The sequence below is a fragment of the Gavia stellata genome, chromosome 16, assembly GCF_030936135.1.
Source record: "Gavia stellata isolate bGavSte3 chromosome 16, bGavSte3.hap2, whole genome shotgun sequence".
Lineage (NCBI taxonomy): Eukaryota > Metazoa > Chordata > Aves > Gaviiformes > Gaviidae > Gavia > Gavia stellata.
Window position 1 is genome coordinate 21,087,482 of NC_082609.1, and position 15,266 is coordinate 21,102,747.

Below are 15,266 nucleotides of genomic sequence, written 5' to 3' on the forward strand. Positions count from 1 at the left end.
GCACTGAGCCTTGTTGAACCTCAGACAACTGGCCTTGGCTCGTCGATCCAGCCTGTCCAAATCCCTCTGAAGAGCCTTCCCACCCTCCAGCAGATCAACACTCCCATCGAAATCGGTGTCATCTGCATACTTACTGAGAGTGCCCTCGAGCCCCTTTTCCAGTTCATTGGTAAAAATATTGAACAGAACTGGCCCCACTACTGAGCCCTGGGGAACACCACTTGTGACTGGCTGCCTACTGGATTTAACTCCATTCACCACAACTCGTTGGGCCCAGCCATCCAGACAGTTGTTTACCCAGCAAAGACTACACCCCTCCAAGCCACGAGCAGCCAGTTTCTCCAGGACAATGCTGTGGGAAACGGAGTCAAAGGCTTTACTGAAGTCCAGGTAAACAACATCCACAGCCCTTCCCTCATCCACTAAGCGGGACATCTTGACATAGAAGGAGATCAGGTTACTCAAGCAGGATCTGCCTTTCATAAACCCATGACTTTGGGACAACTCTAATGGCAATGGGCATTGAATTCATGCAGTCAGAGAGCAACCCATATGCTGACAAGCACAGCACGGTAATGGATGGTATCTAATGCGTAGGACAATTTGGGGATGCTTGCTTTGGGGTTTTTTCAGTTGAAAAGAAGGTTTACAGGGCTTTGGTAACATTGATCCAAATATGAAAAGAACATCAAAACAGGCCAGTGTATGTCATGACACTTCACTGGCCAGGAATGCAGTGCACAACCTAGGGGGAGCAGGAAAAGAAAATTCCCGTTTCTGATGCCTGCCTTGGGTCTCACTCCTCTCCCTGAACACTTTATACTATGAACTACTGTTACAACATACTTGGAAGAAAAATATCCGAGGAAATGTCCTCTTGCAGAGGAGAATCAAAGAGGAGGACGACAAAGTTTTCTGCAAGGAACCACATCTGATACAACCACAGTCAGCACTCAGCAAAGGTAATAAGGCAGTAAATAGGGCCTGAGGGACTGTCACCACCACAGCCTGTGTGTCTCGCAGTTCTTCATCAGTGCAAATGCTACACTCCAAGTAGGAAGAGGCTCTGCAAACCTGGTGGTGTGGCACCTCTCATCGCAACCGGCATTCACTTTATTCTGCGGGAGAACAGCTCACACCCAGAGCAGCAAACCTCAGCTGGGAGAATGAAGGACTGCCCACCGTAGGAGAAGATCAGGTTGGAGACCGTCTAAGGAACCTGAATGTGCACAAGTCCATGGGATCTGATGAGATGCATCTGAGGGTCCTGAGGGAACGGGCAGGTGAAGTTGCTAAGCCACTATCCCTCGTATTTGAAAAGTTGTGGCAGACTGGTGAAGTTCCCAGTGACTGGAAAAGGGGAAACATAACCCTCATTTTTAAAAAGGAAAAAGAGGAAGACCTGGGGAACTACAGCCCCATCAGTCTCACCTGTCTGCCTGGCAAGATCATGGAGCAGATTCTTTCTGGAAACTATGCTAAGGCACATGGAAAACAGAGAGGTGATTGGTGACAGCCAATATGGCTTCACTAAGAGCAAACCGTGCCTGACAAACCTCGTGGCCTTCTATGATGGGGTTACAGTATTGGTGGAAAAGGGAAGGTGACTGACATCATCTACCTGGACTTGAGCAAAGCATTTGATACTGTCCCACACAACAGCCTCATCTCTAAAATGGAGAGACATGCATTTGACGGGTGGACCATTTGCTGGATAAGGAATTGCCTGGATGGTCACACTCAAAGACTTGCGGTCAATGGCTCAATGTCTGGGTGGAGATGACTGACGAATGGTGTCCCTCAGGGGCCCGTATTAGGACCAGTATTATTTAACATCTTTGTCTGGGACATGGACAACGGGACTGAGTGCACCCTCAGCAAGTCTGCGGATGACACCAGGCTGAGTGGTGTGGTTGATACCCTAGAGGGAAGGGATGCCATCCAGAAAGACCTTGACAGGCTACAGAGGATGGCCTGTGCAAACCTCATGAAGTTCAACAAGGCCAAGTGCAAGACCCTGCACCACGGTCGGGGCAATCCCAAACATGGATACAGGCTGGGCAATGAGTGGATTGAGAGCAGCCCTGTGGAGATGGACTTGGGGGGGAGTGGTGGATGAAAAACTGAATATGAGCCAGCAATGTGTGCTTGCAATCCCAGAAAGCCAACAGTATGCTGGGCTGCATCAAAAGAAGTGGGGCTAGCAGGATGGGGGAGGTGATTCTCTCCCTCTACTCTGCTCTTGTGAGACCCCACCTGGAGTACCGTGTTCACCTCTGGGGCCCACGCCATGAGAAAGACATAGGTTTGCCCAAGCAGGTGCAGAGGAGGGCCACAAAGATGATCAGGGGGCTGGAGCACCTCCCCTATGACGACAGTCTGAGAGAGTCGGCGTTGTTACAACCCGGAGAAGAGAAGGCTCCAGGGAGACCTTACAGTGGCCTTCCACTCCTTAAAGTGGGCCTACAGGAAAGATGGGGAGGGACTCTTTATCAGGGAGTGTAGTCATAGGGCGAGGGGTAATGGTTTTAAACTGAAAGAGGGTAGTTTTAGATCAGATATTAGAAAGAAATTCTCTACTGTGAGAGTGGTGAGGCACTGGAACAGGTTGCCCAGATAAGTTGTGGATGCCCCCTCCCTGGAAGTGTTCAAGGCCAGGGTGGATGGCGCTTTGAGCAACCAGATCTAGTGGAAGGTATCTATGGCAATGCCAGAGGGGTTGGAACTAGATGATCCTTGATGCCCCTTCCAACCCAAACCTTTCTATGATAATGGGATTCTATGATCACAGCAACCTCAGCAGCTGTGGAAGCTGCTATAGATGCCCACCACTACGCAAGGACACCAGATTGAAGCGCTACCCTCCCACAACACCATTCCCAAAACAGGGGTGAAAAGGTTCATCAGACAAGATTCGGCGGCCTCCATCTCACCCCCTCTTACCAACACATTGCCTACGTCAATCAGGCAGCAGCACAAGGCACTCTCTCTGGTGGGCATTTCAATACTACACACTACCTCAACATCAGGAAGGCCTCCAACTCCAGGCACTTGGAGCCTGGAAAAGGATCCTGGGCAGGAACACTCTGTGCCCATCCTGCCTCATCCTTTCCTCTAGGCATCCTCCACTCCACACCCTGGGATATGTGTTCTCAAGACAAGCGCACATCTCCCATTCTTGCCTTACAACATGACCCATGGCCTACCCAAGGATTTCCACTTCCATTAAGCACCAGAAAAAACAAAAACAGGTATCATATACATGGAGTCCTGCAGACCCTCTGCTGCTGACCCTTCATTTTTGGCAATGCTTCACCTATCTCAAATGGAAACATGGCAGACCTGGGAAAAATACTCTTTCTGAAGGTGATGTCAGGATAGCTCCAAATGGCAATGGCATTGATTTCATGATCTGAGAAAAAACCCAACACATTGCTGAAGACACACCACCATAACAGATGATACTGACTGTGTAGGAGAATTTGGTTTGGATTTCCTTGGGAAGGGGTGGTTCTTTGGGTTTTGGGTTTTTTGATTGTTTGTTTGTTTGTTCTTTTGAGAAAAGAAGATTTCCAGGGCTTCTAAAACGATGTGGCCATTGATACAAATTCTGAAAGAACATCAAAACAGGCCAGCGTATTTTACGCTGTTTCTCTGGACAGGAACACAAATGCACAACCTGCAGGACAGGCGGGGAGCAGGAAAAGAAAAAGAAAATTCCCGTTTCTAACACTTACCTCGAGTTACACTCCCCTGCCTGAACACTTTATGCTACAAAGTAGAGTAACAAGATACTTGGGAAAAGAACAGAGGAAAAGTCCACAACAACGTTCCTCCTTGCTTAATGAGTCTGCTGGGAGAACCAAAATGGGGAATTATTCTCTCCACGGGGAGAGAAAACCTCCAAGTCCCAAATGTCACCCGGCATCACGTCTCTTGCAGAGAACAATCAAAGAGGAGGAGGACAGAGTTTTCCACAAGAAACCACCCCTAATACCAGCACGCTCAGCTGTCACCAAAGGTAATGAGGCAAAAAATGGTGCCTGGGAGACTGGCACCACTACAGCCTGCCTGTCTTGCAGTTGTGGCACCTCTCCCCACAGTCAGCAAGGATTTTGTTCCACAGGAGAACAACTCACACCCAGAACACCAAACCTCAGCTGCGGATTGTAACAGCTATGGTATGGACCAACATCTTTACTTCTCACCCCCACCAAGAGCCCCGGGGCTCCCACAAGGACCCGAAGGCAGATGCAAAGGTCCCATGAACAGCCGCAAGCACCCGGCACGCACCCACCACCCACAGGCACCGGCGGCTGAGCCCGACTCCCACCACCGACTGCCCAGGGGGCGGGCGGGAAGGGGCGCCGGGGGAAGGGGCGGGAGGCGAGAAAGGAAGGGCCACTGACCGTGTCCAGGAGAGCGGGCGGCTCCGGCTGCGTCTCCTTCGCCGCGGCGCCGGGCGGCGGCGGGAAGTTGGGGCTGAAAACCATCAGGTCGCTCTTGCCCGCGCCGTCCGCCACGCACAGGCTCCGGCTCTGGCGCTGCGAGTACGACCAGCTCCCCACCTCGCTGGCGCACACCAGCGTCGCCGGCCCGGGCCCCGACAGCACGGCCGCCCGCGGCGCCCACCGCGACGCCCCGTACAGCACCACCGCCAGCAGGAACAGGCTCGACACCGCGCAGATCGCCACCACCAGCCACACGTTCCTCGACGACGACGACGCGCCGCCCTCCACGCCCGACGCCGCCGACGACGACGAGCCTGTGGCCGCCAGCGCCGCCTCGCCGCCCTCCACCAGCGACACGCTCAGCGTGGCCGTGGCCGAGCGCGCCGGCTCCCCGTGGTCCCGCACCACGATCACCAGCCGCTGCCGCGGGCCGTCCGCCTCCTCCAGCGCCCGCGCCGTGCTCACCTCGCCGCTGTACAGCCCCACGCGGAACGGGCCCTTCCCCCGCGGCTCCCACAGCTCGTAGCGCAGCCACGCGTTGTAGCCCGAGTCCGCGTCCACCGCGCGGATCTTCGCCACCACCTGCCCCGCCGGCGCCCCCCACGCCGCCCACGCCCACCACGCCCCCGCGCCCGGCACCCACGCCGCCTCGCCCGAGGCCCCGGGCCCCGGCCCGCCGCCGGCAGGCGGCAGCAGCGCCGGCGCGTTGTCGTTCTCGTCCACCACGAAGAGCTGCACCGTGGCGTTGCCGCACAGCGGCGGCTCCCCCGCGTCCACCGCACGCACCTCGAACTGCAGCACCTGCAGCTCCTCGTAGTCCAAGGGCTGCAGCGCCCACAGCCGCCCGCTCTCCGCGTCCACCGACACGTAGCTCGACGCCGGCCGCCACCCGCCGCCCGCCGACGCGCCCCCGACGCCGCCCTCCGCCACCGAGTAGCTCACGCGCCCGTTGCCCGCCTCGTCCGGGTCCCGCGCCCACAGCCGCGCCAGCTCCGCGCCCGCCGCGTTGTTCTCCCGCGCCAGCACCGTGTACACGGCCTGCGCGAACGCCGGCGCGTTGTCGTTCACGTCCGACACCGGCACCCGCACCCCGCGGCTGGCGCGCAGCGGCGGCGCCCCGCCGTCCTCCGCCCGCACCTCCACCTCGTACTCCGACACCCGCTCCCGGTCCAGCGCCTCCCGCAGCACCAGCGAGTACGAGCCCGCGAACGTCGCCACCAGACCGAACGGCCCCGCCGGCCACACCGCGCAGCGCACCCGACCGTTCGCCCCCGAGTCCCGGTCCGACACGCTCAGCAGCGCCACCACCGTCCCCACCGACGCGTCCTCCGCCACCGGCACCGACAGCGACGTCACCCACACCTCCGGCGCGTTGTCGTTCACGTCCACCACCTCCAGCTCCACGCTGCAGTGACCCGACAGCGGGGGCGTCCCCTTGTCTCTCACTTCAATTCGAAAGTCAAATATACTGACTTCTTCAAAGTCCAGGGCACCCGTGAGTCGGATCTCCCCGGTCTTCGGATTGACCGTAATCACATCTCTTCCACTCAGCGGAATGAAGCTGGTCGCGGTGTAGGTCACCTCACTGTTAGTTCCCTCGTCCGGATCCGTGGCGTCCACTTGCGCCACCAGCGTCCCCTCGGCAGCGTTCTCCGGCAGCTGCACTTTATACACCGACTGGTTGAACTGGGGCGCGTTGTCGTTCGCGTCCAGCACCGAGATCACCAGCTCCATCGTGCCACTCAGAGACGGCCGGCCCCCGTCACTCGCCGTCAATACCAACCGGTGCACGGGCATCGTCTCCCGGTCCAGAGGTTTCGTTAAAACAAGGTCGGGTACAATATTTCGCTCATTCGATTTTTGTAAATCCAAACCGAAATGCTCGCTGGGGCTGAGTATGTAGGAGAGCTGTGCGTTGGCTCCGATATCTGCATCCGACGCGCCCTCCAGCGGGAAACGAGACCCCGGCAGCGACGATTCCGCGATGCTGAGGTTTTTGCGGGCGGCGGGGAAGAGCGGGGCGTTGTCGTTGATGTCGGTGACCTCCAGCTCCACGTGGAAGACGCGCAGCGGCCGCTCCACCAGCACCTCCAGGCGCAGGGCGCACGGCGCGCTCTTCCCGCACAGCTCCTCCCGGTCCAGCCGCGAGCTCACCACCAGCGCCCCGCTCGCCCCGCTCACCTCCACGCTCGCCCGCCGGCCCTGCGCCACCAGCCGCAGCCGCCGCGCCTCCGGCTCGCCCGCCTCCAGGCCCAGGTCCTGCGCCAGCCGGCCCACCACCGTCCCGGCCCTGGCTTCCTCCGGCACCGAGTAGCGCACCTGCCCGCCGCCCAGCGCCCAGGCCGCCTGCAGCACCAGCACCCGCACCACCGGCCCCCACCACACGCCCATCGCCGCTGCCGCCGCCCGCCCGGGCCCCGCACGGCTCCCCGCCGCCGCCCGGACGCACCGGCTCTCCTGCCCGCCCCGCGCCGCGCCCCCGCGCTCACAGCCGGGCTCTCCGCCGCACCGGGGCGGAGCCGCCGCTCCGCTCCGCTCCGCTCCGCCGCCGTTTCTGAGCCTGCAGCGACACCGTGTGCTGCTCCGCCGCCTCACACGCTGCCCACCACCGCCCGCGCCGCCGGCCCGAGCCGCTCATCGCCTCCCTCCTCTCTCCCTTCCTTCCTCCGTCTTTCCTTCTTTTTTCTCTCTTTCTTTCTCTTTTTACTCCTTCTTCCATGCTTAATTGCTCTTCACTTGCATGGATTCCTATTTTCCCTTCTTCCTTGCTCCTTCTTCCTTTAATTATCTTGCTTCGTTTCTTTCTTCTTTCTCTTTCCCACTTCTTTTCCTCCTTCTCTGTCTTCTTTCTGCTTTTTCTATTCTTTCTCCTTTTCGTTCTTGCCCTGCCGCGCCCTCGGTCCTTACTCCCCTTGCCCTTCTCTTTCCATCCTTCTCTCCTCTTTACCCCGCTGGCAGCTCACCAGTCGCCTCCGGCGCTGCGGCGGAGACCGTCAAAGACCAAGCCATCAGCGCTAATTACGGGGCCATCAGCGCTAATTAATTACGGGGCCATCAGCGCCGGAGCGCGGTACTCGAACCAAGGCGGAAGCTGTTAGGGACCAACTCCGTTCAGCGTCTACAGTTAAGGTCGGTGCGTGCTGGTCATCTCCTCTATCGTCTCTTCTTTCCTTCCTTTCTCTTCTTTCTTGCTTTCTTCCTGGCTTGCTTTTACCTTGCACAGACCCCTTCCTTTCTTTTTCCTTTCCTTCTTCATTTCCTGCTGCTAGTCTCTTTTCTCTCTATTTTTCTGTCTTCCCCTTCTCTTTCCTTCTTTTTCCTTATGGCTTCTCTTTCCTTCTCTCCTCTGTCCTCCTCTGCCTCCCCTCCTTCTCTGTTTCTATCCTTGACTCTTCTGTCAAGGAAAAAACCTTTACCAAAATGTTTTCCAAATGCCTACACCATGCTCGCAATGAAGGACCGACATGCCCTTTGGCAAGACCTCTCTTTCCTCTTCCTCACCGCTCTTCATCAAGCCTTGCAGAGCAGCCCTGACTACTGGGGATGCTGAGGTCCTCAACTTCATTCAGCATGTTGAGGTCACATCGGTGCATGCTGGTGATCTCCTCAATCATCTCTTCCTTCCTGCTTGCTTTCTTCCTTGCTTGCTTCTTTCTTACTTGCAAAGATTCCCTCCATTCCTTATTTTTTCACTCCTCCTTTCCCTTTCCTTCTTCCTTTCTCTTCTCTCTTCCTTCCTCTCTTCCTTTTCTTTTCTTGCCCCGCTGTGCCCTCCATTCTCTTCTGCTTCCATCCTTGTCTCTTCTGATCATTTTTCCCTTTACCAAAACGTTTTTAAATACTTACACCCTACTCGCCATGAAGCACGGACACGCCCTTTAGCAAGAGTTCTCATTCCTCTTCCCTACCACCTTCCATCTCCCTGGACAGGGAACAACCTTCCTGCTTCCCTCCCATCCATGTACCTGCAACTTCCCCTCCCTTCAGGATGAAGACCACACTCTTCAGCCCCGACTCCTCTCGAGGACCCAGCAAATAACACAGCAAGGCAATCATCTGGCATCGAACAGCTCTGCTGCATCAGAACAGAATCCACCACCCTCGGAAACACAAGCCCAGGCCCCGGGTACTTGGACAGCTGTGCCAAAAGGCTCCAATGAGCCCACACAACACAGGGGACTCTCTCATTTGGGAACTCAAACCCATCACAGCCCAGCACACCAATCCTCCATGAAGGCTGAAAAAGCACGGGGCAAACACAGCTCCTCAGAACTCTTCATATACCTCGAGGAAGAGCTATTCTTCCTGACACATTTTCCACCTGCATGATGAATGGCAAGCTCTTGCTTCTCCTCTCAGGCAGGCATGCTCTGCCAGAACAACACACCAAGAACCTCAGTACCCAGAGGCATTAGTCCTCATCAAATACCTCTCACTCAGTAGCATGAGCCACCCATCAAAAGCCACCAAGGTAACACCACGATATTTTTACAGAAACATCCCCTCAACTCGCAACACATCCACTCCGAAAAATGCATGAGGGTCCCTCCTCCATCCGTGCTTGCTGCCACTGCTGCCACTGAGCCTGGAAGCAGCAGGAAAGGAATGAGAGCAGGCAGTGGTGCTTTGCTGGTCCACTCATAGAATCATAGAATATCTCAAGTTGGCAGGCACCCATAAGGATCATCGAGTTCAACTCCCAATCCAAGCAACATTCAGTCAATCCAAGATACATATACCATGACTATACAGGTAAGCAAGTACAGCTGTCTCTCGGACTCATCTTTTTTAGGTAGGAGCGACTTACCTGTAGCATCACTGGGTGATTCTTCAGGGAAGAAACATTTTCAGAACACCAAGGCACAAGGATATGCAGAACTTGTGGAGGTCCTGAGAGGACCCCAGGCAAGAAACCTTGTGCACCGGGCATCTCCCCAAGGTTCTCTACTGGCATTCTCTATCCCAGGCTCTGGGAAGTGAGATCTGCAGCTAAGCATATGTACTCCAGTTCTTCACCAATGACACAGTCCATGTTCTACTCAGCATCTCCAATTCCTCAGGAGAGATTCTTCCCCACTCAAAGTCACCCTCCCCATGACAGATACCCCAAGCCCTGCTCCGTGCCACTCAGAGGATTGCTGCCACAGTACCCAGACATTGCTCCACCACAACACCACGTCCCAGCAATAAAACCCACTCTGAGCATGACCCAGCCCTTGGCCCATCCCCACCTTCCCTCAAAATTGGCACAAAGAACACAGGGAAGACTGCAAAGACACTCACTGACTGGCATGCTCTTCCCAGATGCGAGACCTTCAGCCTCAATCCTTTTGCCTTCTCAGCAATCTCAGATGGAAACACCACAGAGCCGCACGTTAGAGTTCTTAAAGATCCCGTGATTAGAGCTTGACAGCTCTGATCCCACTCCGCTCAGATCTTATTCTTTGAATAAACCACACCAAATCCCGAAGCGCAAGCGCACTCACAGTATCAACTGGGTGGGAGAATGTGTACCACAGAAAACCAGAGCTGGGGTGCTCTGAAGGATTTGGCATGTACGTGCACATATCTGAGTTAAGCGTGACAGGAGGACGCAGCATATCTACCGGGGCCGACTGTGCAAGTGCACAAGTAGGGGAAGTCAAGCACACACAGATTACACACACCCCCTCATCACATCATGTCTTCCTCTATCACCAGAGAGAAGCACTACTCTCTCACAACACCCTTCCAAAACAGGAGGGAAAAGGCTCATCAGATAATATTCAGCGGTGAGCATCTCATCTCCTCTTACCAACACACTGCCTATGCCAGACAGGCAGCAGCACAAGGGACTGTCTCTGGTCGGAGATCGTCATAACCACAAAGGACATTGTGCGCATTTCAAAATACCACACACTGTCTCAAGATCCAGAAGGCCTCCAACTCCAGACCCTTGGAGCCTGGGAAAGGATCCTGGGCACGAACACTCCGTGCCCATCCTGACGCATGCTTTCCTCTAGGCATCCTCCATTTCACACTCTGGCACATGGGTTCTCCAGACAAGCAGATCATCTCCCATTCCTCTCTTGTGACATGGCCCACCACCTTCCCAATGATTTCTGCTTCCCTCAGACAAGTCTTGCCACTCGATCAAGATCACCCTTCACATCAGGACATGGCCAGGCCCTACTCAGTGCCACTGCCACTTTCACCTCCATGAACATGCCAGTTTCCTTTCCCACCTCAGGGCTCACTCCAGCTTTTGCAGACCCTTTCACCAATGACAGCACCACAGAAAACCATACAGATCCTATCGCATATATGGTGTCCAGCAGACTCTCTACAGCTTACCCGTCATCTTTTGCAATGCTTCAGCAATCTCATGTGGAAATCTTACACACCCGGGAGCAATACTATTTCCAAAGATGATCATGGAGTCATAGAATCATTTATGCTGGAAAAGACCCTTAGGATCATCAAGTCCAACTGCAAACCTAACACTGCCAAGTCCACCACTAAGCCATGTCCCTAAGCGCCACCTCTACATGGCTTTTAAATACCTCCAGGCATGGTGACTCAACCACCTCCCTGGGCAACCTGTTCCAATGCTTGACAATCCTTTCGGTGAAGAAATTTTTCCTAATATCCCATCTAAACCTCCCCTGGCACAACTTGAGGCTGTTTCCTCTCATGCTATCGCTTGCTACTTGGGAAAAGAGACCAACGCCCACCTCGTTCAAGCCTCCTTTCAGGTAGTTGTAGAGAACGACGAGGTCTCCCATCAGCCTCCTTTTCTCCACACCAAACAACCCCAGTTCCCTCAGCCACTCCTCATAGGACTTGCTCTCTAGACCCTTCACCACCTTTGCTGCTCTCCTTTGGACACGCTCCAGCACCTCAGTGTCTTTCTTCTAGTGAGGGGCCCAAAACTGAACACAGTATTTCAAGTGTGGTCTCACCAGTGCCAAGTACAAAGGGGTGATCACTTTCATAGTCCTGCTGGACACACTATTTCTGATACAAGCCAGGATGCCATTGGCCTTCTTGGCCACCTGGGCACACCGGTAGCTCATATTCAGCCGGCTGCGGACCAACACCCCCAGGTCCTTTTCCACCAGGCAGCTTTCCAGCCACTCTTCCCCAAGCCTGTAGCGTTGCATGGGCTTGTTGTGACCCAAGTGCAGGACATGGCACTGAGCCTTGTTGAACCTCAGACAACTGGCCTTGGCTCGTCGATCCAGCCTGTCCAAATCCCTCTGAAGAGCCTTCCCACCCTCCAGCAGATCAACACTCCCATCGAAATCGGTGTCATCTGCATACTTACTGAGAGTGCACTCGAGCCCCTCTTCCAGTTCATTGGTAAAGATATTGAACAGAACCGGCCCCACTACTGAGCCCTGTGGAACACTGCTTGTGACCGGCGGCCTACTGGATTTAACTCCATTCACCACAACTCGTTGGGCCCAGCCATCCAGACAGTTGTTTACCCAGCAAAGACTACACCCCTCCAAGCCACGAGCAGCCAGTTTCTCCAGGACAATGCTGTGGGAAACGGTGTCAAAGGCTTTACTGAAGTCCAGGTAAACAACATCCACAGCCCTTCCCTCACCCACGAAGTGGGACATCTTGACATAGAAGGAGATCAGGTTACTCAAGCAGGACCTGCCTTTCATAAACCCATGACTTTGGGACAGCTCTAATGGCAATGGGCATGGATTTCATGCAGTGAGAGAGCAACCCATACGCTGACAAGCACAGCACGGTAATGGATGGTATCTAATGCGTAGGACAATTTGGGGATGCTTGCTTTGGGGTTTTTTTCAGTTGAAAAGAAGGTTTACAGGGCTTTAGTAACGTTGATCCAAATATGAAAAGAACATCAAAACAGGCCAGTGTATGTCATGACACTTCACTGGCCAGGAATGCAGTGCACAACCTAGGGGGAGCAGGAAAAGAAAATTCCCGTTTCTGATGCCTGCCTTGGGTCTCACTCCTCTCCCTGAACACTTTATACTATGAACTACTGTTACAACATACTTGGAAGAAAAATATCCGAGGAAATGTCCTCTTGCAGAGGAGAATCAAAGAGGAGGACGACAAAGTTTTCTGCAAGGAACCACATCTGATACAACCACAGTCAGCACTCAGCAAAGGTAATAAGGCAGTAAATAGGGCCTGAGGGACTGTCACCACCACAGCCTGTGTGTCTCGCAGTTCTTCATCAGTGCAAATGCTACACTCCAAGTAGGAAGAGGCTCTGCAAACCTGGTGGTGTGGCACCTCTCATCGCAACCGGCATTCACTTTATTCTGCGGGAGAACAGCTCACACCCAGAGCAGCAAACCTCAGCTGGGAGAATGAAGGACTGCCCACCGTAGGAGAAGATAAGGTTGGAGACCATCTAAGGAACATGAATGTGCACAAGTCCATGGGATCTGATGAGATGCATCTGAGGGTCCTGAGGGAACGGGCAGGTGAAGTTGCTAAGCCACTATCCCTCGTATTTGAAAAGTTGTGGCAGACTGGTGAAGTTCCCAGTGACTGGAAAAGGGGAAACACAACCCTCATTTTTAAAAAGGGAAAAGAGGAAGACCTGGGGAACTACAGCCCCATCAGTCTCACCTCTGTGCCCGGCAAGATCATGGAGCACATTCTTTCTGGAAACTATGCTAAGGCACATGGAAAACAGAGAGGTGATTGGTGACAGCCAATATGGCTTCACTAAGAGCAAACCGTGCCTGACAAACCTCGTGGCCTTCTATGATGGGGTTACAGTATTGGTGGAAAAGGGAAGGTGACTGACATCATCTACCTGGACTTGAGCAAAGCATTTGATACTGTCCCACACAACAGCCTCATCTCTAAAATGGAGAGACATGCATTTGACGGGTGGACCATTTGCTGGATAAGGAATTGCCTGGATGGTCACACTCAAAGACTTGCGGTCAATGGCTCAATGTCTGGGTGGAGATGACTGACGAATGGTGTCCCTCAGGGGCCCGTATTAGGACCAGTATTATTTAACATCTTTGTCTGGGACATGGACAACGGGACTGAGTGCACCCTCAGCAAGTCTGCGGATGACACCAGGCTGAGTGGTGTGGTTGATACCCTAGAGGGAAGGGATGCCATCCAGAAAGACCTTGACAGGCTACAGAGGATGGCCTGTGCAAACCTCATGAAGTTCAACAAGGCCAAGTGCAAGAACCTGCACCTTGGTTGGGGCAATCCCAAACATGGATACAGGCTGGGCAATGAGTGGATTGAGAGCAGCCCTGTGGAGATGGACTTGGGGGGGGAGTGGTGGATGAAAAACTGAATATGAGCCAGCAATGTGTGCTTGCAATCCCAGAAAGCCAATCGTGTCCTGGGCTGCATCAAAAGAAGTGGGGCTAGCAGGATGGGGGAGGTGATTCTCTCCCTCTACTCTGCTCTTGTGAGACCCCACCTGGAGTACCGTGTTCACCTCTGGGGCCCACGCCATGAGAAAGACATAGGTTTGCCCAAGCAGGTGCAGAGGAGGGCCACAAAGATGATCAGGGGGCTGGAGCACCTCCCCTATGACGACAGTCTGAGAGAGTTGGTGTTGTTACAACCCAGAGAAGAGAAGGCTCCAGGGAGACCTTATAGTGGCCTTCCACTCCTTAAAGTGGGCCTACAGGAAAGATGGGGAGGGACTCTTTGTCAGGGAGTGTAGTCATAGGGCGAGGGGTAATGATTTTAAACTGAAAGAGGGTAGTTTTAGATCAGATATTAGAAAGAAATTCTCTACTGTGAGAGTGGTGAGGCACTGGAACAGGTTGCCCAGATAAGTTGTGGATGCCCCCTCCCTGGAAGTGTTCAAGGCCAGGGTGGATGGCGCTTTGAGCAACCAGATCTAGTGGAAGGTATCTATGGCAATGCCAGAGGGGTTGGAACTAGATGATCCTTGATGCCCCTTCCAACCCAAACCTTTCTATGATAATGGGATTCTATGATCACAGCAACCTCAGCAGCTGTGGAAGCTGCTATAGATGCCCACCACTACGCAAGGACACCAGATTGAAGCGCTACCCTCCCACAACACCATTCCCAAAACAGGGGTGAAAAGGTTCATCAGACAAGATTCGGTGGCCTCCATCTCACCCCCTCTTACCAACACATTGCCTACGTCAATCAGGCAGCAGCACAAGGCACTCTCTCTGGTGGGCATTTCAATACTACACACTACCTCAACATCAGGAAGGCCTCCAACTCCAGACACTTGGAGCCTGGAAAAGAATCCTGGGCAGGAACACTCTGTGCCCATCCTGCCCCATCCTTTCCTCTAGGCATCCTCCACTCCACACCCTGGGATATGTGTTCTCAAGACAAGCGCACATCTCCCATTCTTGTCTTACAACATGACCCATGGCCTACCCAAGGATTTCCACTTCCATTAAGCACCAGAAAAAACAAAAACAGGTATCATATACATGGAGTCCTGCAGACCCTCTGCTGTTGACCCTTCATTTTTGGCAATGCTTCACCTATCTCGAATGGAAACATGGCAGACCTGGGAAAAATACTCTTTCTGAAGGTGATGTCAGGATAGCTCCAAATGGCAATGGCATTGATTTCACGATCTGAGAAAAAACCCAACACATTGCTGAAGACACACCACCATAACAGATGATACTGACTGTGTAGGAGAATTTGGTTTGGGTTTCCTTGGGAAGGGGTGGTTCTTTGGGTTTTGGGTTTTTTGATTGTTTGTTTGTTTGTTCTTTTGAGAAAAGAAGATTTCCAGGGCTTCTGAAATGATGTGGCCGTTGATACAAATTCTGAAAGAACATCAAAACAGGACAGCGTATT

The 15,266-nt window shown here is 53.9% G+C and overlaps 1 protein-coding gene across 1 annotated transcript; it reads right to left on the reverse strand.

The window, feature by feature from the left end:
• Positions 1-718: 718 nt before the first annotated feature.
• On the reverse strand, positions 719-6,842 carry LOC132318412 (protocadherin alpha-2-like). Its single transcript, XM_059825619.1, has 2 exons — positions 4,305-6,842; positions 719-745 (listed from the first exon to the last, which is right to left on the reverse strand). The coding sequence occupies exons 1-2, from the start codon at positions 6,840-6,842 to the stop codon at positions 719-721; spliced, it is 2,565 nt and encodes an 854-aa protein (XP_059681602.1).
• Between the last annotated feature and the right edge of the window lie 8,424 nt (positions 6,843-15,266).

Excerpts from the sequence above, each read along its gene's own strand:
- LOC132318412 (XM_059825619.1), bottom strand. The coding sequence starts at position 6,842 with ATGGGCGTGTGGTGGGGGCCGGTGGTGCGGGTGCTGGTGCTGCAGGCG. Across the intron at positions 746-4,304 it reads GGGCTCAGCCGCCGGTGCCT|GTTGTGCACTGCATTCCTGG; the intron begins GTGGGTGGTGGG and ends TGCTCCCCCTAG.